Source organism: Stigmatopora argus, chromosome 1 (genome assembly GCF_051989625.1).
Source record: "Stigmatopora argus isolate UIUO_Sarg chromosome 1, RoL_Sarg_1.0, whole genome shotgun sequence".
Taxonomy (NCBI): domain Eukaryota; kingdom Metazoa; phylum Chordata; class Actinopteri; order Syngnathiformes; family Syngnathidae; genus Stigmatopora; species Stigmatopora argus.
The window spans coordinates 25,903,352-25,923,968 of NC_135387.1; the positions used below are offsets into that span (position 1 = coordinate 25,903,352).

A 20,617-nucleotide genomic window follows, 5' to 3' on the forward strand; every position below is an offset into this window, starting at 1 on the left:
TATGAATGCATATTGAACTTCAACAAATCCTGTTAGCCCATTGTTGGGTATTCATGCCAGTAACGCCTTTATTTTTCCTTTCATACTTTACCTTTTTAAAATTTTGTCCTGTGACTTCTTTCTCATTTCCTCATTGAATTCATTTAAAAAGAAAAAAAACTCCTTTAAATGATGGGCTGTCTCAGCTGCTCACTTACCAAGCAGGAGAAGCTTGACGGTTTTGGAGTCCTTGTCTGCATCCTCTTGAAGTTGCTTTTCCAACTCCTTGGATTTTTTGTCCTCGGCACTTGCTCCAGCGCCCATTCTTTCTGCCTCCTCACACTCAAGATCCTCAAGGAAAGAAATTTTGCCGGTTCACTTTGAGCTGCTTCTAGAATCCCGGTGTAGCACTAATCGTGCCAAAAGACGATTTCCTGGCCGAAGAGATTGGAAGGGAGGTACTTGAGCTTCTTTGACTTGCCCGACGTCTCCTCAGCATCAACTCAGCGGCTTTCCACTAGCGGAGATCTACACCTTAATTCCCTCTTCTTAAACCTCTTAGCGAAGAAAGGCCTCTTCCTGATTGGCCCATCCATCTAATTCAAGGGTCGGTCTCCAAACTATTCCACAAAGGGGCCGCAGTTTGTGGATGTTTTTGTTCCAACGAACCCAGCAATCAACTGATTACATTTTTAAGACACAACCTTAGTGAAAATGTATACTCTTCATCAGTTGGAATGAAAACCAGCACCCCCCGCGACCCTTGAGGGCCACTTTGGACACCATGATCTCATTAGTTCGACAGAACCTGAACGATGTCAATGAAAGGGAGAATGCAGTCGAAAGATTCTCACCCGATGCCAGAAACGGATTTATTCCGCTTTAACACAAACATTCATGATCGTTACACGTGAATTAATTTATCGATGGCGGTTGGCGTCCAAACCGTTTGGACTGGCAAGCTCTACTTTAAATGGATTGGACGTCTGTGTTGTGACTGTTGCTTCAATGTTACGCAGTTTTTAGCCTTTTTCAACAGTGTTGCATTCGCTGTCTGTTGGACTCTTGACTCAAGTCACATGGACGAGCAGAGAGAGGCATTTAAGTCCCCTAAACCCCTTATAGTTAAGACGTTTAAGTCTCAGGTGGAGCTAAATAGAGCAACTGCCACCGCACCGATGTGAAAGTTAGCTTGACCTGAATGCATACGCCATACGTTACATCATCCCTCGTTTAAACATGCATTCCAACAACGATACGAACAAAGACTGAAAATGAACCGTAAATTACAAAAACAAAAAGAACACACCGGCTGCCGTGGATCGCCATAGACGGCCAATCCGTTTTTAAGTGGGAGGGATGGCTCGTCCGTTCATTCGCTGCCACCCTCCCACTTAAAACGGTTTGGGCGTCAACAAATGATAATCTCATTGAAATTCACAGCAGAATGATTTAAAAGATTGTTTCGTAAGATAATCATTAACTAGAAGTTAATCGTTAATATTGGGATATTTGAAGTGGCTAGCAGTGTCTTATTTACATCACTAAGCTAACGCTATCATATAGCATCGCCAAGTGGTTAGCACGCCGTGGCGATTGTCGTCAAAGACTGGACAAATCTCTCAAACTTTCGGCGACTCGCTCCCGAACAAGCTAACGTAGCACATGGGTAGGACGGCGACCAATCGCATTAGCCCGTTAGAGCGTCGCCGTGCTTTGCGCTAGGTCTCTGCGCCGTTTATCTGTTGACGAGATTACTCGGAGAGCTTCGGCTCAGGCACAGAGGCCGAGGATTAACACTTGTCGTTTCCGTCTGCGTTTTACTATTTTTTAACCTGTTTCATCATCAATTGTCGACGCAGTTAGCATGGCGGCGTCGAGAGTCGTTAAGGGAGTAGCGATGAAATGAATTGTTGAAAGAGTGAGGTTGTGCGTCCTCTTCAATCGCAGGGTTTGCCTGATTTTTTTCCTTGGGGTTAATCTTTTAGTCTGCCGAAGAAAAGAAGGGTGTAGGCACTCTAACTGATGACGCATCGACAGGCTCAGCGAGGCCACGCTGTTACATTGCCGTTTGCTGGCGACCTCTGACCCTTCGGCGTTTAATCAACATTTCAAATCCATGCCATTGACGGCGGAGAAGACATCTATCACTGTCGATGGCAGACTTCCGTGTGTAGGTTTTTTTAGGGCAAAAAAACCTGCATTTTTTTTTTTTTTTTTTTGTATTTTGGGCTATCTTCTGTCTGTTGCTGGGGTCTCACTTATATATACTAGCTTGCAAGTCTGCCATGATTAGTCAACAATTAGTCCATTCTTAATTGAAACCACAACTATTTTTATAGTTAAGTAGTAATTATTTAGTAAAGTTGTTGATTGAAAAATATTGCAAATACTCTTTTTCACTCTCAAAATCATTTTTTTCTAAAGTTATTTGTTTGTTGAGTATATTCTTGCATATTTTTCATCTACCAAATTTGAAAATGTAAATATTCATTAATTTGATAGATACTTTTTCTTTAAATGATAAGTTTTTTAAATATATTTATTTGAAAATTAAAAACTGGATGTGCAAATCATCTTTTTACATTTTTTTATTATTTATATTTGAATTTTTTTAAATTAAAAACAGTATTGTATAAAGTCCTTAGTAAAATAACAGCATTGTCTTTTTTATTATTTATTTACATTTTTAGCTATAAAACCATTTTTAAAAACAATTTAAAAAATCTCTTAATAGTCCAACTTTCTATAAAGTTAAAGTTATATAAAGTAAAATTACAGTAAATAATGAGATGTATTTATGACCTGCTGGCAAAAATACAGTCATACCCCACTTACGAAATTAATTGGTTCCAGAACTTTTTTCGTAACTTGAACATTTCGTAAGTAGAGGTGTATTTTATATATAAATTTTCTCATTTGTTCCATGGTTCTCATACATCTACCCTCTAAATTATGCAGACGTCCCAAATGTTTTGGTCCATCGAGAACAGTGTGTCCAAGGTCAGTTTGGATGGTAGTTGTCTTGCTGCTGTCAGGGATTAACCACAGACAGATTAACAGGAGCTGCCTCACTTTAACACGAGGAGCCACTTCATTAACTTCTGATGTGTTCATCTTTCACATTGACGTACACGCCATTGTCCATCAAATTAAAAAAAATGGCTGAACAGCAACTATATCCAAGGAATATATATTGCAAATTGTGTTTACATGCTGTATCATGATATGTTTAACCCATTCCCTATAGTACGGCATTATGTTGTATTGAACGTCTGGTGCGGTCAATGGCAAACAAGGTGTTAACACTTGACAATAGATTGATATATTTTAAAAATCAGATCTTTTTTTTTTTGGACGCGATTACAATCCTTTGAAAATTGATTGGGCCCGATATCTAATCACATGCTTGGATCGGCGACATCGTTACTATATATTGCATCTGTGTGTGATCATATTGCATCGTTTTGGGATTGTTAAACACACATTTTTTCATATTTTGAGTTATTGATATGAGCTAAGATTTTTCCATAGAAAATTTAATTATTAAAAATTATTATTTAATGTTTTCAATCAGAATGGATTGAAAATATACCACCATACAATGGCTGCCAGTGAGTTCAGTAAGTGTGGCATAATGGGTAAAATAAATCATATTTTGTGCATGTTAGGATACATTTTGTTTTTTATTAACGTCGTATAAATTTATAAATGTACCAAATTTAAAACTCTGATTAAAAATACAACCCTAATTATATATATATATATATATATATATATATATATATATATATATATATATATATATATATATATATATATATATATATATATATATATAAAGTAATATGTATTTGCTTTTTTTATGACCAAAAATAATAATGCTTACAACACATATAGAATATTCCATAATAATTCTAACAGCTCTATAAAGACTTCAATGTCTTAGTTGTAAAAAAACAATTAAAAAATCACTTGGCCAATAAAGCTTTAAAGGTATTTTTTTTAAATTAGCTATCCACTGAAGTTATAGGGTTAAATATAAAGAAATGTCTACTTATAATAAGCTGATTTATAGACTACGGTGCTCACTTCCACAAGAGGGCGCTAGTTCCCTTTTAAAGCCACTAAACGTGTAATGTATGTACGGATATTCATAGATGGAATTTTCAGTGAATATTGTTGATTATGCGGAGTTACTTGTTGTCTGCAATTCACAAAAAGGTGACCTTATCCCTTTTAGGCACAGAGTGGTCACCCCAGTGGACAGCTATTCAAAATTTGACACTTATGACCTTTTGACTATTTTTGTTCATTAAAAAACCTCTTAAATACATATATTTACTACATATACCTATACTTGTCCAGGTTGTTTGTCTTCATGTGCCTTGCCTACTGCCCACAATTGGCTGGAATAGGCTCCAGCCCCCCTCGATCCTTGTGATGAATATGATGATTATGTATACATTTGTTCATAAACACCTGGGAAAAAAATCACAAGTAGTCTCTGTAGTGACAGCGCTAGGCGTCCAATCCATTTTGACTGGGACCTCCAAGTCAGAATGGATTGGACATCCCCCCCCAAAAACAAATCACTGATTAACCAATCCCTTCCATTTCTTCATTTAATTAACTATATCCATCCCATAATCCGATCTTCCCTCTCCCTCCCTTATGTGACCCACACAGGCTTTTGGTTGCCACGGCAACAGCATTCGCCTAGCTGCTGAGTCTGTGGATCATTTGTACTCTCCATGCGAGTGCGTGTGTACTTTGGCGTGTGCCGTCCAATGGAAGAAGCGCCCGTTGGCCATTGTTGGAGTGTAGCCACGCCCCTCCGCTACACCCCCAGCCTCCCTCGAACCAACACCGAGGCCTTCCAAGAGGGAGGGACCAGATTCTCTGCGGAAAGATGCGATGATGCTCTGCAGCCTGGCATCGTAGTAAGATTTCTTGCCGAGCACGTAGGCGCGCACCAACACGGAAATTGAACCCCCCACCCCCCCAAGCTTTCGGCATCGGTGGGACATCTTTTTCTCCCTCGCTCTCCCTCGACGAGCTCTGCAGCTCTGACTCATTCTCTTCTTCTTTTCTCCCCGTCTGAACTCGTGGTAGCGCAGGAACTGGAATCATGTCGTCCAATATGCCCCCCGGGGCAACAAAAAGTAAGCCCCTCTCCCCCTTCAGGAAGCGAGGAAGCCTTCAGTACACAGCCAGTACGGGTGAGTGGCATGGAATATTACAGGGGGTTTTGAAGTCATCTGTTTTTTTGCATCGTAGAACCTGTTGATTGGCTTTCCAGATTGCAAAATGGCAGTACGAGGGATTCGTACAATAGTCAGTTTTGAGCTGCGGGCTTGACATCTGGATTATCATGAGCATGTGTGGCTTTTATCTGGGTACTCGCACTCCTTTCATCCCCAAAAGAAGGTTTCTGACAGCACATTTGTCTCTGTAAATGTATAATTGGGTGCTTGACTAAGTGTATTAAGATCGAAAGTAGGAATATGAATATTTTCATTATGTGCTATCCCTTATTAAATAAATCAAAGCAAAATCATGGAAAAATATTGCATATAAATGAAAACTTGACACGTTCAGCAGAAAAGTCATTTGAACGAGAATGAGAAGTGAGAAGGACAGATGTGTCCAATAAGGTAAAATTTGAGTCGGATTTGTGCATATTCTAATGGCATTTATGAAGATGTTTTATTCATAGATATTTTTTCATTCATTTTCTGAACCGCTTTTTCCACTTTATCACTCGCGGGGGGTGCTGGAGCCTATCCCTGCTGACTTAGGCCCAGTCGCAGGGCACAAGGAGATGGACAGCCCTGCACACTCAGATCCATACCTAGGGGCAATTTTAGAGTGTCCAATCAGCCTACAATGCATCTTTTTGGGATGTGGGAGGAAAACGGAGTACTCAGAGAAAACCCACGCAGGCCCAGGGAGAATATGCAAATTCAACACAGGTGGACCGACCTGGATTTGAACCCAGGACCCCAGAGCTGTGAGGCCGACGCGCGAACCACTCGTCCGCCGGGCCGCCCATTCATAGATATTAATCATTACATTTTATTATTACTAAATCATTTATGTGTAGTAGACATGCACCTGCTTATGGCGGGTGTGATACTGGTGTGTGGCCATAGCGAGCAATGATGATGTTGCTCACACTGGTACTCAGTGTGCTCAGGGAGGTTGTCTTTCTGCCCAGACAAACAAAAAAAATTAGAGGGAACATTGTCCGTGACCCAACCTTGCATGAATAATATTCCATTTTATGATCAATCATTGACTGTTGGTCAAGTCTCCCACCCACCATCACCAGGCCCAAATACCCTTATCTATCAGCACCAAAGTTATCTTCTATTTTACTTCTGTTGTTTAGTCTACGTGAATCCAGTTGCTCTGGTCAACCAACGTGGGTTCTATTACACGCTTTGTGGACCTGGGCTTGTTGGTGCTGCCATTCATTTGATTTATTTGTGATCACATCTGGTATTTGTGTGTGTTTATGTGTGTATTTACGTGTTTGATACCAGAACCTGTGGCTCCTGGCAGCGCTTCCAGTCACCCGTCAGAGAGACACGGTTTGGTTCAAAAAGGTACAGTTCATGACCATCTCCATACATTTAATATAGCATTTGGTGTAAGGATGATATGGGATCGCATATTTTTGCCTGATTTGGAAAATCGGCCAATACCGAGTCCTTATCCAATTGCCAGAAAATGTATTAAGTGAGGGGGGGGGGGGGGGGGGGTGTTAGTATTATATCTATTTGTTTTTGTCCACCAATTTGAATAGAGATATTCCAACATTATCATCATGCAAAAGTGTGATTCCCAAAAAAGCTGAAAGTAAATAAATAAATTACAAATTCCCCTTTTCAGTTGTTCAGCGCCATAATAAGGTTGCAAACTATGTATTTTACATAAATAAACGGATACAGAAAATAAACGTGTTCACCCAATGCTGTAAAATTAGCTAGTTTAGATGTGATTGGTTGGACATTTACTGTTTCTTTACTGCAATTGTGCCAATATTAATATAGAATAATTATCAAATATGCTGTGCATCTTTATTTTTCCCATCACACTTATGTATCATGTTGTTACTTGCTATCTTAACTCATCACCATAGCAAGTAATCATATTTCACTGCCATTGACGACGAGAGGCGTCCAATCCATTCTGACCGGGAGGGTTGGCAGCGATCGTAAAATTAGCTAGGACCGCCTCTTCTATGTCTCAGGTGCATGCAAATATGTCCTTAATAAATGTCAATCTCGCTGGCCTTTTAATTTCGCCCACGTCAAAGGAGATTGATATCTTTGTTGAATAATTCTGATATCATATGTCGGCGCACTATTTATAATCCCAACATCTGGAATACTACATGGCGGATTTAGAATTGAGCACAGCGGGGGGTGAAAAGGTGAGAGGGGAGGGGCTTCTCGGGCTGCACAAAGACTTTCCACATACACTTGTCAGGCATGACATCCTCCACCCCCCTGCTCTCATCTCTCCATGGTACATTCCAGTGAGATGTCTGAGGTGTTTAAACGAGCTCCAAAAGCAGCTAGTGCGGCGACAGCTGGGCTGAAGCACAGGCGGCCATGTGAGGGGGAGTTCGTGGATCTACAGGACCACCTTTTTGTATGTATGACAAAGACACAGCAAAAAGGAGTAATAACAGATGAATATCTGTGTTTTGACCCTGTTACGTCATTCCTTCCTTCCCCCCTGTTGGACAAAAGAAGCTCCATCCCTTCCTCTCTCCCCCTTTTCCGGGTCCCGTCTAAACTCTAGTAAACGGGCACACAGGTGAAAGATTCGGTCCTTTGTATAGCCTTATCCCGGACAAAAACATAAATTTCCTTTTCTTGGAAAATGTCCTTTTTTATTATCTTTAATGTTTTCTTTTGCATGTCCCGTGTAACACCACAGTTTTTAATAACTTAAGCATTGTGTGTGGTTTGAATTATTTACAACGTTTAAACACCAGACTTTGATTACTTGACTGATTGCCATGCTAACGTGCGCTACTGAGTGTTATTTATAACACACAAAAGTTACTTAATTGTTTTAATATTAACATTTTTTTAAATCTAGTTTTTGGGGTATAATAATGATAGTCTTGATAAAGTTCCAGAAAGTAGACTTTTGACGACATCTCTAACTTCCTTGCGGGTTTTTAACTGCAGTTTATTCGTCAAGTGCCGGTAATGATTATTTTGATGCTTGATAATCAATAAGTAAATTGGAAAAATGTATAGGTATTTTATTCATGCATGAGTGTTTTTAACGTATTTTTGGATCCAGAATCCAAAACAGATCTAGTTTGATACTACATGTACACATCCAGTAAATTAATAATAAATGAATACTTTAATAACAATATAAACTATTACAAAATAGCTATAAAAGTCACATCTCTTTTTTTAATCTTAATAATGTTGAAAAATATGTAAATAAAATGAGCATTTGGAATGCAGAGTATTTCATATTTTAAACGAAAACTAAAATCTTATAGTTCAAAAAGCTTGACGTGCTTGAGAAAAAAATCATATTTAAATTTCTGCTCTAAAAATACGTTTAATATATATGCCACCTGATGCCCATAATTGGCTGGGATAGGCACCAGTGACCCTTGCGAGGATAATCGAAACGGAAAATGAAAGAATGAAAAACAATTCAATTTTTTTTATTGGACTTTTTATTAATTTCATATTGAAAGTCTTTTCCCCTCACAAAATAATTTATCTCCCATTCAACTCAGTGGGGAGTTTGCACATAGTGGATAAACTTCACTGTCTCACGAAAGAAACAATAACTTCCAGAATCATATACAAGCACATCCCTGATCTCCATTTTGTGAGGAGATAGGATGTTACATAATCATAGATTCATCTGCTCCAAATATAGCAACCATTAGGGGATTAGCCGCGGGTCCGTTCTGCCCAGCTTGGTTGTCTTTGCCGCCGGTCGCAAGCTGCCTGCCACAGCGCTGTCTTGTCTTATCAAGGAAAATTGAATATAGCCCAGAGTGACGGGAGGCTTGGCTAACGTCTTCCAACATCAGCTCAACTCAACTTAGTACAAATACTAGAGCAGGGGTGTCAGAACTTGTGTATATGAGTGCCGTGTTCAGTAAAATCAAAAGGTTTAAGGGTCAACTTGAAAAAATTCATATTTTTTTGCTTTTATCTATCCATTTTTAAGGATTAACTCAACGTCTGCCATTAATGGGGACAGATAACGGGGCCTGCTTATTCTTTTCATTCACACCAATAATTTTTAATAACTCTGTGACGACAAGCGACGGTCAAAGGAGAGTTGTTGTTTTTGTTGTGAGGCTCCAATGGGAAACCAGTGTCAAGGAAGACGCAGGTCAATTTCGAAATAAAATAGCGGCTACAGGAAATGTATTGACGCTTTGGGGGGATTTCATAACTTGGGTCTTGGTTTTGTATATTGGAACAGTCATTTGTATAAGAAAGTGTGTAACCTGAAAATTTTGTATGTAGAGGGAGTCGTCAGTAGAGGCTCCCCTGTATACAGCTATCAATTCTTTGTCCAGAATGATGGTGTTTCCGACGTTGTACCAGAGTCCGAAGTGATGACATGCGCTGACAGCCCCCCTCCCCCATGTTTCTTTTTTATCCCAAGACCAAATATAGCTGCTTCGGTAGGAAGAAAGAAGTCACCCCCAAGCATAGTGTTGTATTCAAACATTTGAGCCCACTCGATTGTTCTTTTGTTACTTTCCTTCACTTTTCCACATGAGTGATAACAGCAAATAGGATGATAAGAAGGCTTGTTGTGTTTTCCTGGAAAATCTGTCCTACTGTACAGTACATGATGAGTAGGACGTGTTAGGAGGACGGCACTGAGCAGAAGGTGCCGCACGACACAAAATGCTGTAACAGTTTTTTTCTTAATAGAGAGTAAATAAAGAAACACTTGTTGAGTTTCAGCCCCCCTGCATTAAACCTGTCCTTTTGAGCTGCCTCGATACAGAAAATAGGAATCTAAGCATCTTTATAGGTTGTCCAATGTAATTTGCCACATGCGAGTTTGGTGTACTCTCATTTTCAAAAAATAATCAATGATTAATCGACTATAAGAATCGTACCGACGTGGTAGGGCTGATGTACAGACTCATTCATTTTTACTCACATATAGCTTCTTTTTTTTCCTAGTCGATGCCCGAGGTGCCCGCCACCTCCTGACTTCCCAGCATTCCTTGCCTGGGATTCCCGTGGCCTTGAAACAGTCCATAGACCTACGCACATCCATGGATGGCAAGTACAAGGAAATTGCCGAGGTAGGTTCTCATGGTAGCTTTTGCTTGAACCCCTCTTTGGGACAAATGTCACGCCAATGGACATCTATTTGAAAGTTAGCATTAGCTTAACTAGTCTTTATCGCTAGCTCAGGTCACAGTGTGGGGGATCATAGTTAGTAAAAGAGGGAATTTGATATGGATGCTGATGGACATCGGATCCATTTCAACTTCATTCAATACAATTCTTAGAGCAAAAAATAAATAAAATCATTATTCTTTTCGGCAATTTATTCCAGTGTTTGCAAGTTTTGTTTATTTTTTAAATTAAATCTTATTTTACTCAGAATTATTTATTTTTATTATTAGAGATAAGCGATAAAAAGATAACGATAATTATCATGAAATTATTTTTGTCAATGATAATATTAAAAACTTTTGCTAAATATTTGATAATTTTAAAAAGCAATTACACCACCCAACCACCACAGAAACGGTGGCGCTATTGCGAGATGAACGCTAGTTCCAGAACAACGCTCGGGTGAAGGAAAGTATGATGAGGAAATGTGTTTTAGCATGTTAGCAATAGAAGCTAACACTGAGCAAAAGGTCAAAAACACAGTCAAAATAAGCGATTATGAGATGCAGGACAACACCGATCCGACCCACTAAAAGATCCAAATGAATTCTTGGCGTTTTCTTTCTTTCTTTCTTTTAAATGCCTCGTAAATCCCTGTGCGCAACTGATTTCTCAAATGGGGCTACTATGTTCCCCTGGGACGCAGGTTTGAGATCCCTCTCAATTATGAATATTATAAAAACATGATCATAATTCATGCATGGAAATGGTCAAATAAAGCTGTCAATTCTTGACATTATGCTGTGCTGTGTGCTTGCAAAGGAACTATTCTCCCGCGGCCTGGCAGATAGTGAGATGCGCAGCGCCCCCTATGAATTTCCAGAAGACAGTCCCATTGAACAGTTAGAGGAGAGACGGCATCGCCTGGAGCGTCAGATCAGCCAAGATGTCAAGTGAGTAACTAAGTAGCAGCTGAAAAACAAAATATATTTCATGTGGTTGTCTATTGAAAATATTAGTAATTTTTTAATGTCAATCAATTTCATTACGTTTTTCAAGTTGTAATGAAAAATTTAAACAAATGAATGCTCTGAATTCAAATTTCTAATAATTGGACTTCAAACTGCTCAAACTAGTCCTATTTTTTATCCTTTGCTGCCAGAACTACAGAAAGAGGCAAATATTTACCCCCTCCCTTTAATGTAAAAACAGCAAATACAATTAAATGTATATATTTTTTAATGCCTAAAAAGCAAACTGCTTTTGACTCATTGGCTGCTATCCACAGTCAGTGACACTGTAACATGATCATTCACTGTCCACAGGTTTGAACCTGACATCTTGTTGCGAGCCAAACAGGAGTTTATGAAGACAGACAGCGCCGCAGATCTCGAGTGAGCACTTGACGACCTCACGCGTGAGTCTGATTCAAATCCAAACGTGAATATTATCAAACAGATACATGAAGCACCAGAGTCTAGAGCCAGACCTGCTGGAGAGAGAGCTTCCCCCTGAGAGGGAGTACCAACGAGTAACCATCTCTGGAGAGGAGAAATGCGGCGTAAGTTAAACACTTCTTCACTGGTCTTTATATTCGTCAATTGCTCCAATCAATTTCTCTTTCTCAATGATGCAGGTGCCGTTCACGGACCTGCTGGATGCTGCAAAATGTGTGGTGAAGGCCTTGTTCATAAGACAGAAGTATATGGGCCAGTCGTTGCAAAGTTTCTGCAGAACCACCGCTCGATACCTACAGGAGCTGAGCGAGCAACCCCTTGATTTAACTATATACGAGGAGGAAATCCAAGAGACGACAGAGGCCGCTGTCACTGCAGGTACATTTTCAAGAGTGGTATCCTGACTCACATTGTTTTCTTGAGTTATCCTGGATTGGCTGATTTGTTGCTTTGCGGTGTGAGACAAATGAGGAAGTACGAGCAAGCTTTTACTGAGTGGTTTCATGAGGGAACTGGGAAATAAATGGATGACTGACCACCTTGAAGGAAAAGCATCATAAGCAAAACGATTCACAATTGATTATGTTGAAGGAAAAGCAGAAAGATAAAGCATTCAGATCAAATCTTCAATGAAGGAACATTTCAATGACCGGGGATTAAACCCAGACCGCAGTAGTGTGAGGGACATATGTGACCACTCCAATGCTACAGTTTTAGCAGAACTACTGATGATTGACCATCTCGAAGGAAAAGGCAGGAGACAATGGAATGAGATGAGATCACCCATTATGTGCCTTTTCCCTGACCGGGAATCGAACCCGGGCCATGGCGGTGAGAGCGCCGAATCCTAGCCACTAGACCATCAGGGACATACATAATTGCTGCAATGCTACATTTTTAGCAGAACTACTAATGATTGACCATCTTGAAGTAAAAGGCTGGAGATTGTGTAGTCAGATCAGACCATCCATCAATGGCCTTTTCCCTGACCGTGAATCGAACGCGGGCCACAGCGGTGAAAGCGCCAAATCCTAGCCACTCGACCATCAGGGACATATGTGATTACTCCAATGCTACAGCTTCAGTACAACTGATAATGATTTACCATCTCGAAGGAACAGGGAGGAGACAACGTAGTCTGATCAGACCATCCATTATTGGCCTTTTCCCTGACTGGGATTGGAACACAGGCCACAGTGGTGAGAGCACCGAAATCTAGCCACTAGGCCATCAGGGACACATGTGATTACTCCAATGCTACAGTTTTAGAAGAACTACTGATGATTTACTATCTCGAAGGAAAAGCCAGCAAACAATGTAGTCAGATCAGACCATCCATTATTGGCCTTTTCCCTGACCAGGAATCTATTCGGGGCCACAGCGGTGAGAGCGCCGAATCCTAGCCACTAGACCATCAGGGACATACAAGATCGCTCCAATGCTACAGTTTTAGCAGAACTACTGATGTGTGACCATCTCGAAGGAAAAGTACAGAGGTTAAGTAGCCGGATCAGGCTATCCTTTATTGGCCTTTTCCCTGACCGGGAATCGATCCCGGGCCACGGCGATGAAAGCTCCAAATCCTAGCCACTAGACCATCAGGAACATATATGACTATTATAATGCTATAGTTTTAGCATAACTACTGATGATTGACCATCTCGAAGGAAAAGGCAAATGACACTGTAGATCAGTCCATCCATTATTGGCCTTTTACCTGACCGGGAATCGAATCTGGGCCATGGCGACAAGATTGCCGAATCCTAGCCACGACACCATCAGGGAAGTACGTAACTACTCCAATACTACAGTTTTAGGAGAACTACTGGTTATTGACCATCTCGAAGGAAAAGGCAATAGACAATATAGTCAGACCAGACCATCCATTATTGGCCATTTACCAGACCGGGGATCGAACCCAGGCTGTGGTGGTGAGAGCACCAAATCCTAACCACTAGACCAACAGTGAGATAATAATTGGTGTTTCCACTGCATTTAAAAATCTTACATTAAATAATCCATAACCATTGCACAATGTAAATGGACAAGCCAAATTACCAAATAACACTGACCATTTTTACGAATATCTCATTGTCACACCTCGATAAAACCCACACTTCCCACGTTTCACACAATCCATCTGTGCCCCACCCAAATGTGTAGGCCCTTCTTGCACTGAGAGATGAGTCGTATATTTGCTGGCAACTCGGCAACTCGCCTAAACCTGCCACTTCCTGGAACATTTTGTCCTCCTTCAGATGCCACCGTGCACCCACCTGTTTCTGGAACTCACCCATACAAGAACAAAGATCCCGCAAGCATGCCCCCCGACATCGGCTATGGCTGCAAGATGGTAGATGGGGTCATGCACGTGTACACGTCAACACAGACCATGGACAAGTGAGTGCGTGAGTACAGGGAGTCCTGGAGTTACCACTGAGTTCCATTCCTACGCTGGTTCTTTAACCTGGATTTCCACCCTTTTTAAATTCAAAACTAAATACAGTAATACCTTGACATACGAGTGCCCCATCATACGAGCAATTTGAGATACCAGTAACAATCTGAGCAAAAATGTGTCTTGAGATACGGGACTAATTTTGAGATACGAGCATACAAGACAGCCGAGACGCAAGAGGCTGCTTATGATTTCAGCGCACTGTCTTTCTCGCCGCATCTCCCTCGTGCAAAGATATTTACGATCACTGGGCGCAGCGTTGCATTTTTTCCGTGTTTTTTGTGTTAGAAAAACAATGGGTCCAAAGCAAGCCAGTGCAATGAAGGATAGTGCGTAGAAAAGGCGTATGACGCCAATCGAAATTAAGCACGAAATAATCGTAAAACATGAGAGTAGTGTACGCGTGGCTGAGCTGAGAATTGACTAGAACGTACAGGACTGTAGAAATGCTGGGAAAATGTTTCAATGATTTCATTTTCAATTCATTTTATATCTCTTGCAGGAGTACAGAGCTGGAACTTCCATATCCGGACCTGCAGGAATACATCGCTGACATGAACGTCATGATGGCCCTCATCATCAATGGACCAGTGTACTTAGGCTTCCTTCTTTTTTTTTTTCCAAATCCACCCTTGACCAGTCGTCACGTATCATTTCAACCATTCTTTGGTTGCAGGAAGTCCTTCTGCTACCGTCGCCTGCAGTATCTGAGCTCCAAGTTCCAGATGCACATTCTCTTGAATGAGATGAAAGAGTTGGCGGCACAGAAGAAAGTCCCACATCGGGACTTCTACAACATCCGCAAGGTAACGTCACGACACCAAGGCTGCTTTTCTGTCTTAATGATTTGATCTGGTGATTCATAATGATCCCATTGACTTTGATTTGCTTTGTACTTTGTGTTTTGCTTTTGCTGTGTTGTTCTGCGGCCTTTGCGACTGTACTGTCTGACTTATAACTATGCCTTTTCTTGCTACTGTCACAATGAAATTTCCCGAATACGGGATGAATAAAGTTATCCAATCCAATCCAATTATAGATCTACCGATTATCAGCGCCCATTTTTGGAAATTTGACATATCGGTCGGTATCAGGCTTTTTCAATTCGATGTCGATGTCCAGTGTTTGTGTTATTCCATTTTTTTTTTATTCCCACTTTTTCACTTTGACTGCAAATGAATATCGGCTCTAAATATCGGTTATCGGCCTCCTCTAACTACTATTAATGGGTATCAGCCCTGAAAACTCCACATCTGTCGATCTGTAATTGTCATCCAGTCCGAATCCATGTCCCGTTTTGTAAGCGCAGGTGGACACGCATATCCACGCCTCCTCCTGCATGAACCAAAAGCACCTTCTGCGTTTCATCAAAAGAGCCATGAAGAAGTATCCGCAGGAGATCGTTCATGTGGAGAAGGGCAAAGGTCAGACGCTCATGGAGGTGTTTGAGACTATGAACCTGACGGCCTTCGACCTCAGCGTGGACACCCTGGACATGCACGCGGTAAGCAGAGCGCACGTGAAGTTGCCGCCACGGGGCTCTTCTCTCGGACCGCGTTGTTCTCTTTCAAAGGTTTTGGTTTTTGGTTTTCTCGCAGGATCGCAACACTTTCCATCGATTTGACAAATTCAATGCCAAATACAATCCCATCGGCGAATCCATCCTGAGAGAGATCTTCATCAAAACGGACAATCACGTCGAAGGGAAATACTTTGGTCACATTATTAAGGTACACCTCCTCACACACTCTCATATGTGGTGGTCAGTGTGGAGAATGAGGAAAATGGCTTAAAATAAAACCTCAACTTGTTTTAAATTAATATACCTAAATATAGATTCCTCAAAAAAACTATCTATATATATATATATATACTCAGGAAGTGATGGCTGACCTGGAGGAGAGCAAGTACCAGAACGTGGAGCTGAGGTTATCCATTTACGGCCGTTCCAGAGACGAGTGGGACAAGCTGGCTAAGTGGGCCGTCAGACACCAGGTCTACTCGGACAACGTGCGCTGGCTTGTGCAAGTCCCCCGACTTTTGTAAGCAAAGCGCGCTTTGGCAAACTTCTGTCCCAATGGCCGCCAAACACGACCGAACACAGTGTTTTTTTTCCCCTCACAAGTGATGTCTACCACACCAAGAAGCAGCTGTCCAACTTCCAGGAGATGCTGGAGAATATTTTCTTACCTCTCTTCGAGGTCACCGTCCACCCAGGCAGACATCCCGAGCTGCACCTCCTGCTTCAGCACGTACGACGTTGCCGCCAAGTCCTATCACGCACGCGCGTACGCTGGTATTTTAACGGAGCACTCTCGCAGGTGGTGGGTTTCGACAGCGTGGATGACGAGTCCAAGCCAGAGCAGCATATCTTCAACCTGGACAGTCCGTTGCCGGCCACGTGGACGGAGGAGGACAATCCGCCCTACTCCTACTACCTCTACTATATGTACGCAAACATGACGGTTCTGAATCACCTACGCAGGTTTGTATTCTTTCTTTCATTGTTTGATTTAATTTTTTTCGGAAGCATAAATCTTCGCAGCATTGGGCATTCAAAGGATTTAAACTCGTATCAACCAGCAATATTATTGGATTGGATAACTTTATTAATCCCGTATTCGGTTTTCGTTGTCACAGTAGCAAGAGGGTGAGGATGGAGAGATAGGAAAGGCATTTTAGACATAAATAGATAGGTAATAAGTAAGTTAATAAATAAATACATGAATAAATATATAAATAAATAAGCGTGTTGCTGAAATATAAATATATATATATATATATATATATATATATATATATATATATATATATATATATATATATATATATATATATATATATATTTCAGCAACACGCTTATTTATTTATATAGTATATACTATAGTAAGTTATTAAATACATACATGAATAAATATATAAATAAATAAGCGTGTTGCTGAAATATATATATTTCAGCAACACGCTTATTTATTTATATATTTATTCATGTGTTTATTTATTAACTTACTTATTACCTATCTATTTATGTCTAAAATGCCTTTCCTATTTCTGCATCCTCACCCTCTTGCTACTGTGACAACGAAATTTCCCGAATACGGGATGAATAAAGTTATCCAATCCAAAAATATTACTGGTTGATACAAGTTTAAATCCTTTGAATGCCCGATGCTGCGAAGATTTATGTTTCCGAAAAATGGCATTTTACTTCTAAAATATAAAGGATCTATTTCCTTCTTTTGCACCATTCTCTGATGTTGTGGAGACCATTTCCATCCAAATATACAACTTGTTTGAGATAATTCATATATTTGTTATGAATATTTTTTCTTGAAAAATTTAATCTTTTTGGACTTTGGAAGCTGAAAACAATCCAGTAAAATATTCGTCCGCTCTCGACGAACAGTTGTTTCGAGGAGGGTGTTTATTTCTTCAAGTCAAAACACACATATGCACACTCTCGCGGTCCTGAAATGAAGACTCAAGCTTAGAACGTACAGTCGAGTCCGACATGAAACAAAGCAAGGTCTCCTTCTTGAAGTTTATTTTCGTTTTTTTTTAAACCAGACAACGAGGCTTCCACACCTTGGTACTGCGTCCTCATTGCGGCGAGGCGGGCCCAATCCACCACCTGGTGTCCGGTTTCATGCTATCCGAGAACATCTCGCACGGGCTTCTTCTGCGCAAGGTGAACGAACGCCGTCACAGTAGTTCAAGGGTGTTCAAACTATTCCACAAAGGGCCGTGGTGAGTGCAGGTTTTTGTTCCAACGGATCCAGCATAGACCGTTGTACCAATGAGGTTTCCTCTGAAACCAGCAGCATGTGACGGCAATCAACTGATTACACTTTGCAGACACCAGATTGGTGTAAATGTCTTCCCCTTCATCGGTTGGAATGAAAACCTACACCCACTGCGGCCATTTTGGACACCCATGCATTAACTTGCTCATATAATGGCCTTAATCAAGTGTGTCATCCACAGGCTCCTGTCCTTCAGTATTTGTACTACTTGGCTCAGATTGGTATCGCCATGTCTCCACTCAGCAATAACAGTCTGTTCCTCAGCTACCATCGGAACCCTCTTCCCGAGTACCTCTCCCGGGGTCTCATGGTCTCCTTGTCCACTGACGACCCCTTGCAGTTTCACTTCACCAAGGTCAGCCCGCACATTACATGTCATTATTTCGTTTTCATAGTTTTCAATTCAGGCAGGGGATGTTCAATCTATACAGTATTTCCAATTGTTTGTATTCATTAGTCCATCTGTGAAGAGTTTGCATGTTCTCGCCTGCGTGGGTTTCCTGCGGGTACTCCGGTATCCTCCCACATTTCAAAAACATGCATAGTAGGCTTATTGGACACCCTAAATAGCCCCTAGGTATGGGTGTGAGTGTGCATGGTTGTCCGTCTCCTTGGCCCGGAGACTGCTGGGATTGGCTCCAGCACCCCCCGCGACCCTAATAAGGATGAAGAAAATGAGATGAGATGTATTTATTATGATTTTAGTCAGGTCATCATTTATGTCAGGGGTCTCAAACCGATTCCACAAAGGGCCGTGGGTCCTGGTCTTCGTTTCAACCGATCCAGTGTCGACAGTTTAACCAATGAGGGCTCTTCTAAAATAAGTAGCACCTGGCTGCAATCAACTGATTACACTTGCAAAAGGTGTTCGCTAGTTCGGTTTGAATGAAAAGCTGCACCCCCTGCGGCCCTTCGAGGACCGGTTTCAGACTGCTGATTTCATACCTGTCAACCTCTGCCGATAACTGCCCTTATAAATGATTATGATTCCCCTTACAAACCCCCAAAAAACCTTACAAACACCGTACGAGTCGTACGGTGTTTGTAAGGTTTTTTGGGGGGTTTGTAAGGGGAATCAATAATCATTTATAAGGGCAGTTATCGGCAGAGGTTGACAGGTATGTGTTCTTAATGTTATCCATGTGTTGCAGCAGAGCTATTTTTCCTTTGCAGGAGCCCCTAATGGAGGAGTACAGCATTGCTGCTCAGGTATGGAAGCTGAGCTCATGCGACATGTGCGAGCTGGCCAGAAACAGCGTGCTGATGAGCGGATTCTCTCACAAGGTACGCCGCCATGCCGCCACGTTAGCAAAAGCCCGCTTAGCGCCCGCCGCTTGTCGTTCGGATTCAGGTGAAGAGTTACTGGCTCGGGCCGGACTTCGTCCGAGAAGGTCAGGAAAACAACGACATACGGCGAACTAACGTTCCGGACATCCGGGTGGCGTATCGCTACGAGACCATGTGCGAAGAGCTCAATTTGATAACGCAGGCCATTCGCACGGACGAACTTGACACCATCGAGGAAGAAGAGAGTCTGTCCATGGTCGCCGCGCAAGGAAAGCAATAAATTAGCCAGCTACTTTTTCAGCCATTGTGTCAAAATAGCTCAACCGCTGTGGCCAACTCAGAAAAGGCCTTTGGTGAGTTTTCCTTTTATTTTTCTACCATGTGGTCAAAATCCAGTCGGCTTTCCGTGCTTGTGTAAATCGAAGATGCGACCGTTCGTGTTGTTATCGCACACTGGGTGTCTTGTTTCTTTTTGTTTGGTTATCGCGCAACACAGTTTTTGTTCTCGGCAACAAAGCCTATGGATATTTGGTCATTTGCTGAAAGGTAATAGAGCGCTGCCTTTACTTACAAATGCCTCTACTTACAAACGCTTCTACGTACGAACATTTCAGGTTACGAAAAATCGTTACATTGAATGGCAATGCCCCTAATCCTGAATCTAAACTTCTGTAATGTCACCTAATGTGTAATTGTGTCTTCCTTAGAATTACACATTACAATTCAAGAGAATTTTTGTTTTGTGAAATACAAGTGTTGATGTCATAATAAAAAGCTTGCCATCATTTAAATCTAAGCCCAAAGTTGGAATGGTCTGTGTGAAATTGTCTTGGCAGAACTTGCCAGTAACTGGCACAAAGTGCACTCAAGTTATTTTTGCAAGGGTTCGGCAAAGGACTTGAACTTTTACATTGCATACGCGGTTTGTTTTGCATTGTCATTCAGGATCAACACTATTTGTACAACGACACACTTTGACAAGCTTTGTCCGGATGGAAAAGAAAGAAGTTATGATTAATTGATGACAAATGGACAGCACACCCGACAACAGTTTTATCTCCACAGCAAACCCAGGATAGTTTGCCCCACCCTCATTTGAACAAAGTGAAGAAAAAAAAATGTTATTGTCTTGTTTGAATGAAACCAAATCACCAAAATGAATATTTGAAAAATTAGCACTGAAAGACGGACTTAATATTACTACATATTATACATTGCGTGTATATAAACAGCTCAGTAAGGGGGACAAATGCTTGCACAATT

General features: G+C 41.2%; 2 protein-coding genes and 1 non-coding gene across 8 annotated transcripts in view; 1 reads left to right on the top strand and 2 right to left on the bottom strand.

Moving 5' to 3' along the window:
- Positions 1-507, bottom strand: part of gnat2 (guanine nucleotide binding protein (G protein), alpha transducing activity polypeptide 2) — a 10,955-nt gene extending 10,448 nt beyond the window's left edge. Inside the window, exon 1 of the mRNA XM_077612482.1 lies at positions 198-507. Coding sequence (XP_077468608.1) covers positions 198-303 — 106 coding nt within the window. The 5' untranslated portion in view covers positions 304-507. The remainder of the gene's footprint in view (positions 1-197) is intronic.
- The window catches only part of ampd2b (adenosine monophosphate deaminase 2b), a 32,739-nt gene that overhangs the window by 11,931 nt on the left and 191 nt on the right, over positions 1-20,617 (top strand). Inside the window, exons 1-19 of one of the 6 annotated variants that reach the window (XR_013303746.1) lie at positions 5,033-5,201; positions 6,528-6,590; positions 10,188-10,312; positions 11,172-11,302; positions 11,675-11,743; positions 11,808-11,910; positions 11,986-12,184; positions 14,065-14,206; positions 14,767-14,856; positions 14,941-15,070; positions 15,574-15,768; positions 15,863-15,994; positions 16,143-16,306; positions 16,390-16,516; positions 16,586-16,749; positions 17,832-17,952; positions 18,249-18,422; positions 19,241-19,351; positions 19,419-19,707. Coding sequence is in view for 5 of the 6 variants with exons in the window: in XM_077612423.1 (XP_077468549.1) it covers positions 5,111-5,201; positions 6,528-6,590; positions 10,188-10,312; positions 11,172-11,302; positions 11,675-11,743; positions 11,808-11,910; positions 11,986-12,184; positions 14,065-14,206; positions 14,767-14,856; positions 14,941-15,070; positions 15,574-15,768; positions 15,863-15,994; positions 16,143-16,306; positions 16,390-16,516; positions 16,586-16,749; positions 17,832-17,952; positions 18,249-18,422; positions 19,241-19,351; positions 19,419-19,634 (2,547 nt within the window). In the remaining variant the exon portion in view is untranslated. Of the gene's footprint in view, positions 1-5,032; positions 5,202-6,527; positions 6,591-7,476; positions 7,646-10,187; positions 10,313-11,171; positions 11,303-11,674; positions 11,744-11,807; positions 11,911-11,985; positions 12,185-14,064; positions 14,207-14,766; positions 14,857-14,940; positions 15,071-15,573; positions 15,769-15,862; positions 15,995-16,142; positions 16,307-16,389; positions 16,517-16,585; positions 16,750-17,831; positions 17,953-18,248; positions 18,423-19,240; positions 19,352-19,418; positions 20,151-20,617 lie in introns of those variants that run through there. The other 5 variants (XM_077612423.1, XM_077612428.1, XM_077612425.1 and 2 more) reach the window with 5 other exon arrangements.
- Positions 12,604-12,675, bottom strand: trnae-cuc (transfer RNA glutamic acid (anticodon CUC)). The gene has a single exon. It is a non-coding gene; the product is annotated as a tRNA-Glu (tRNA).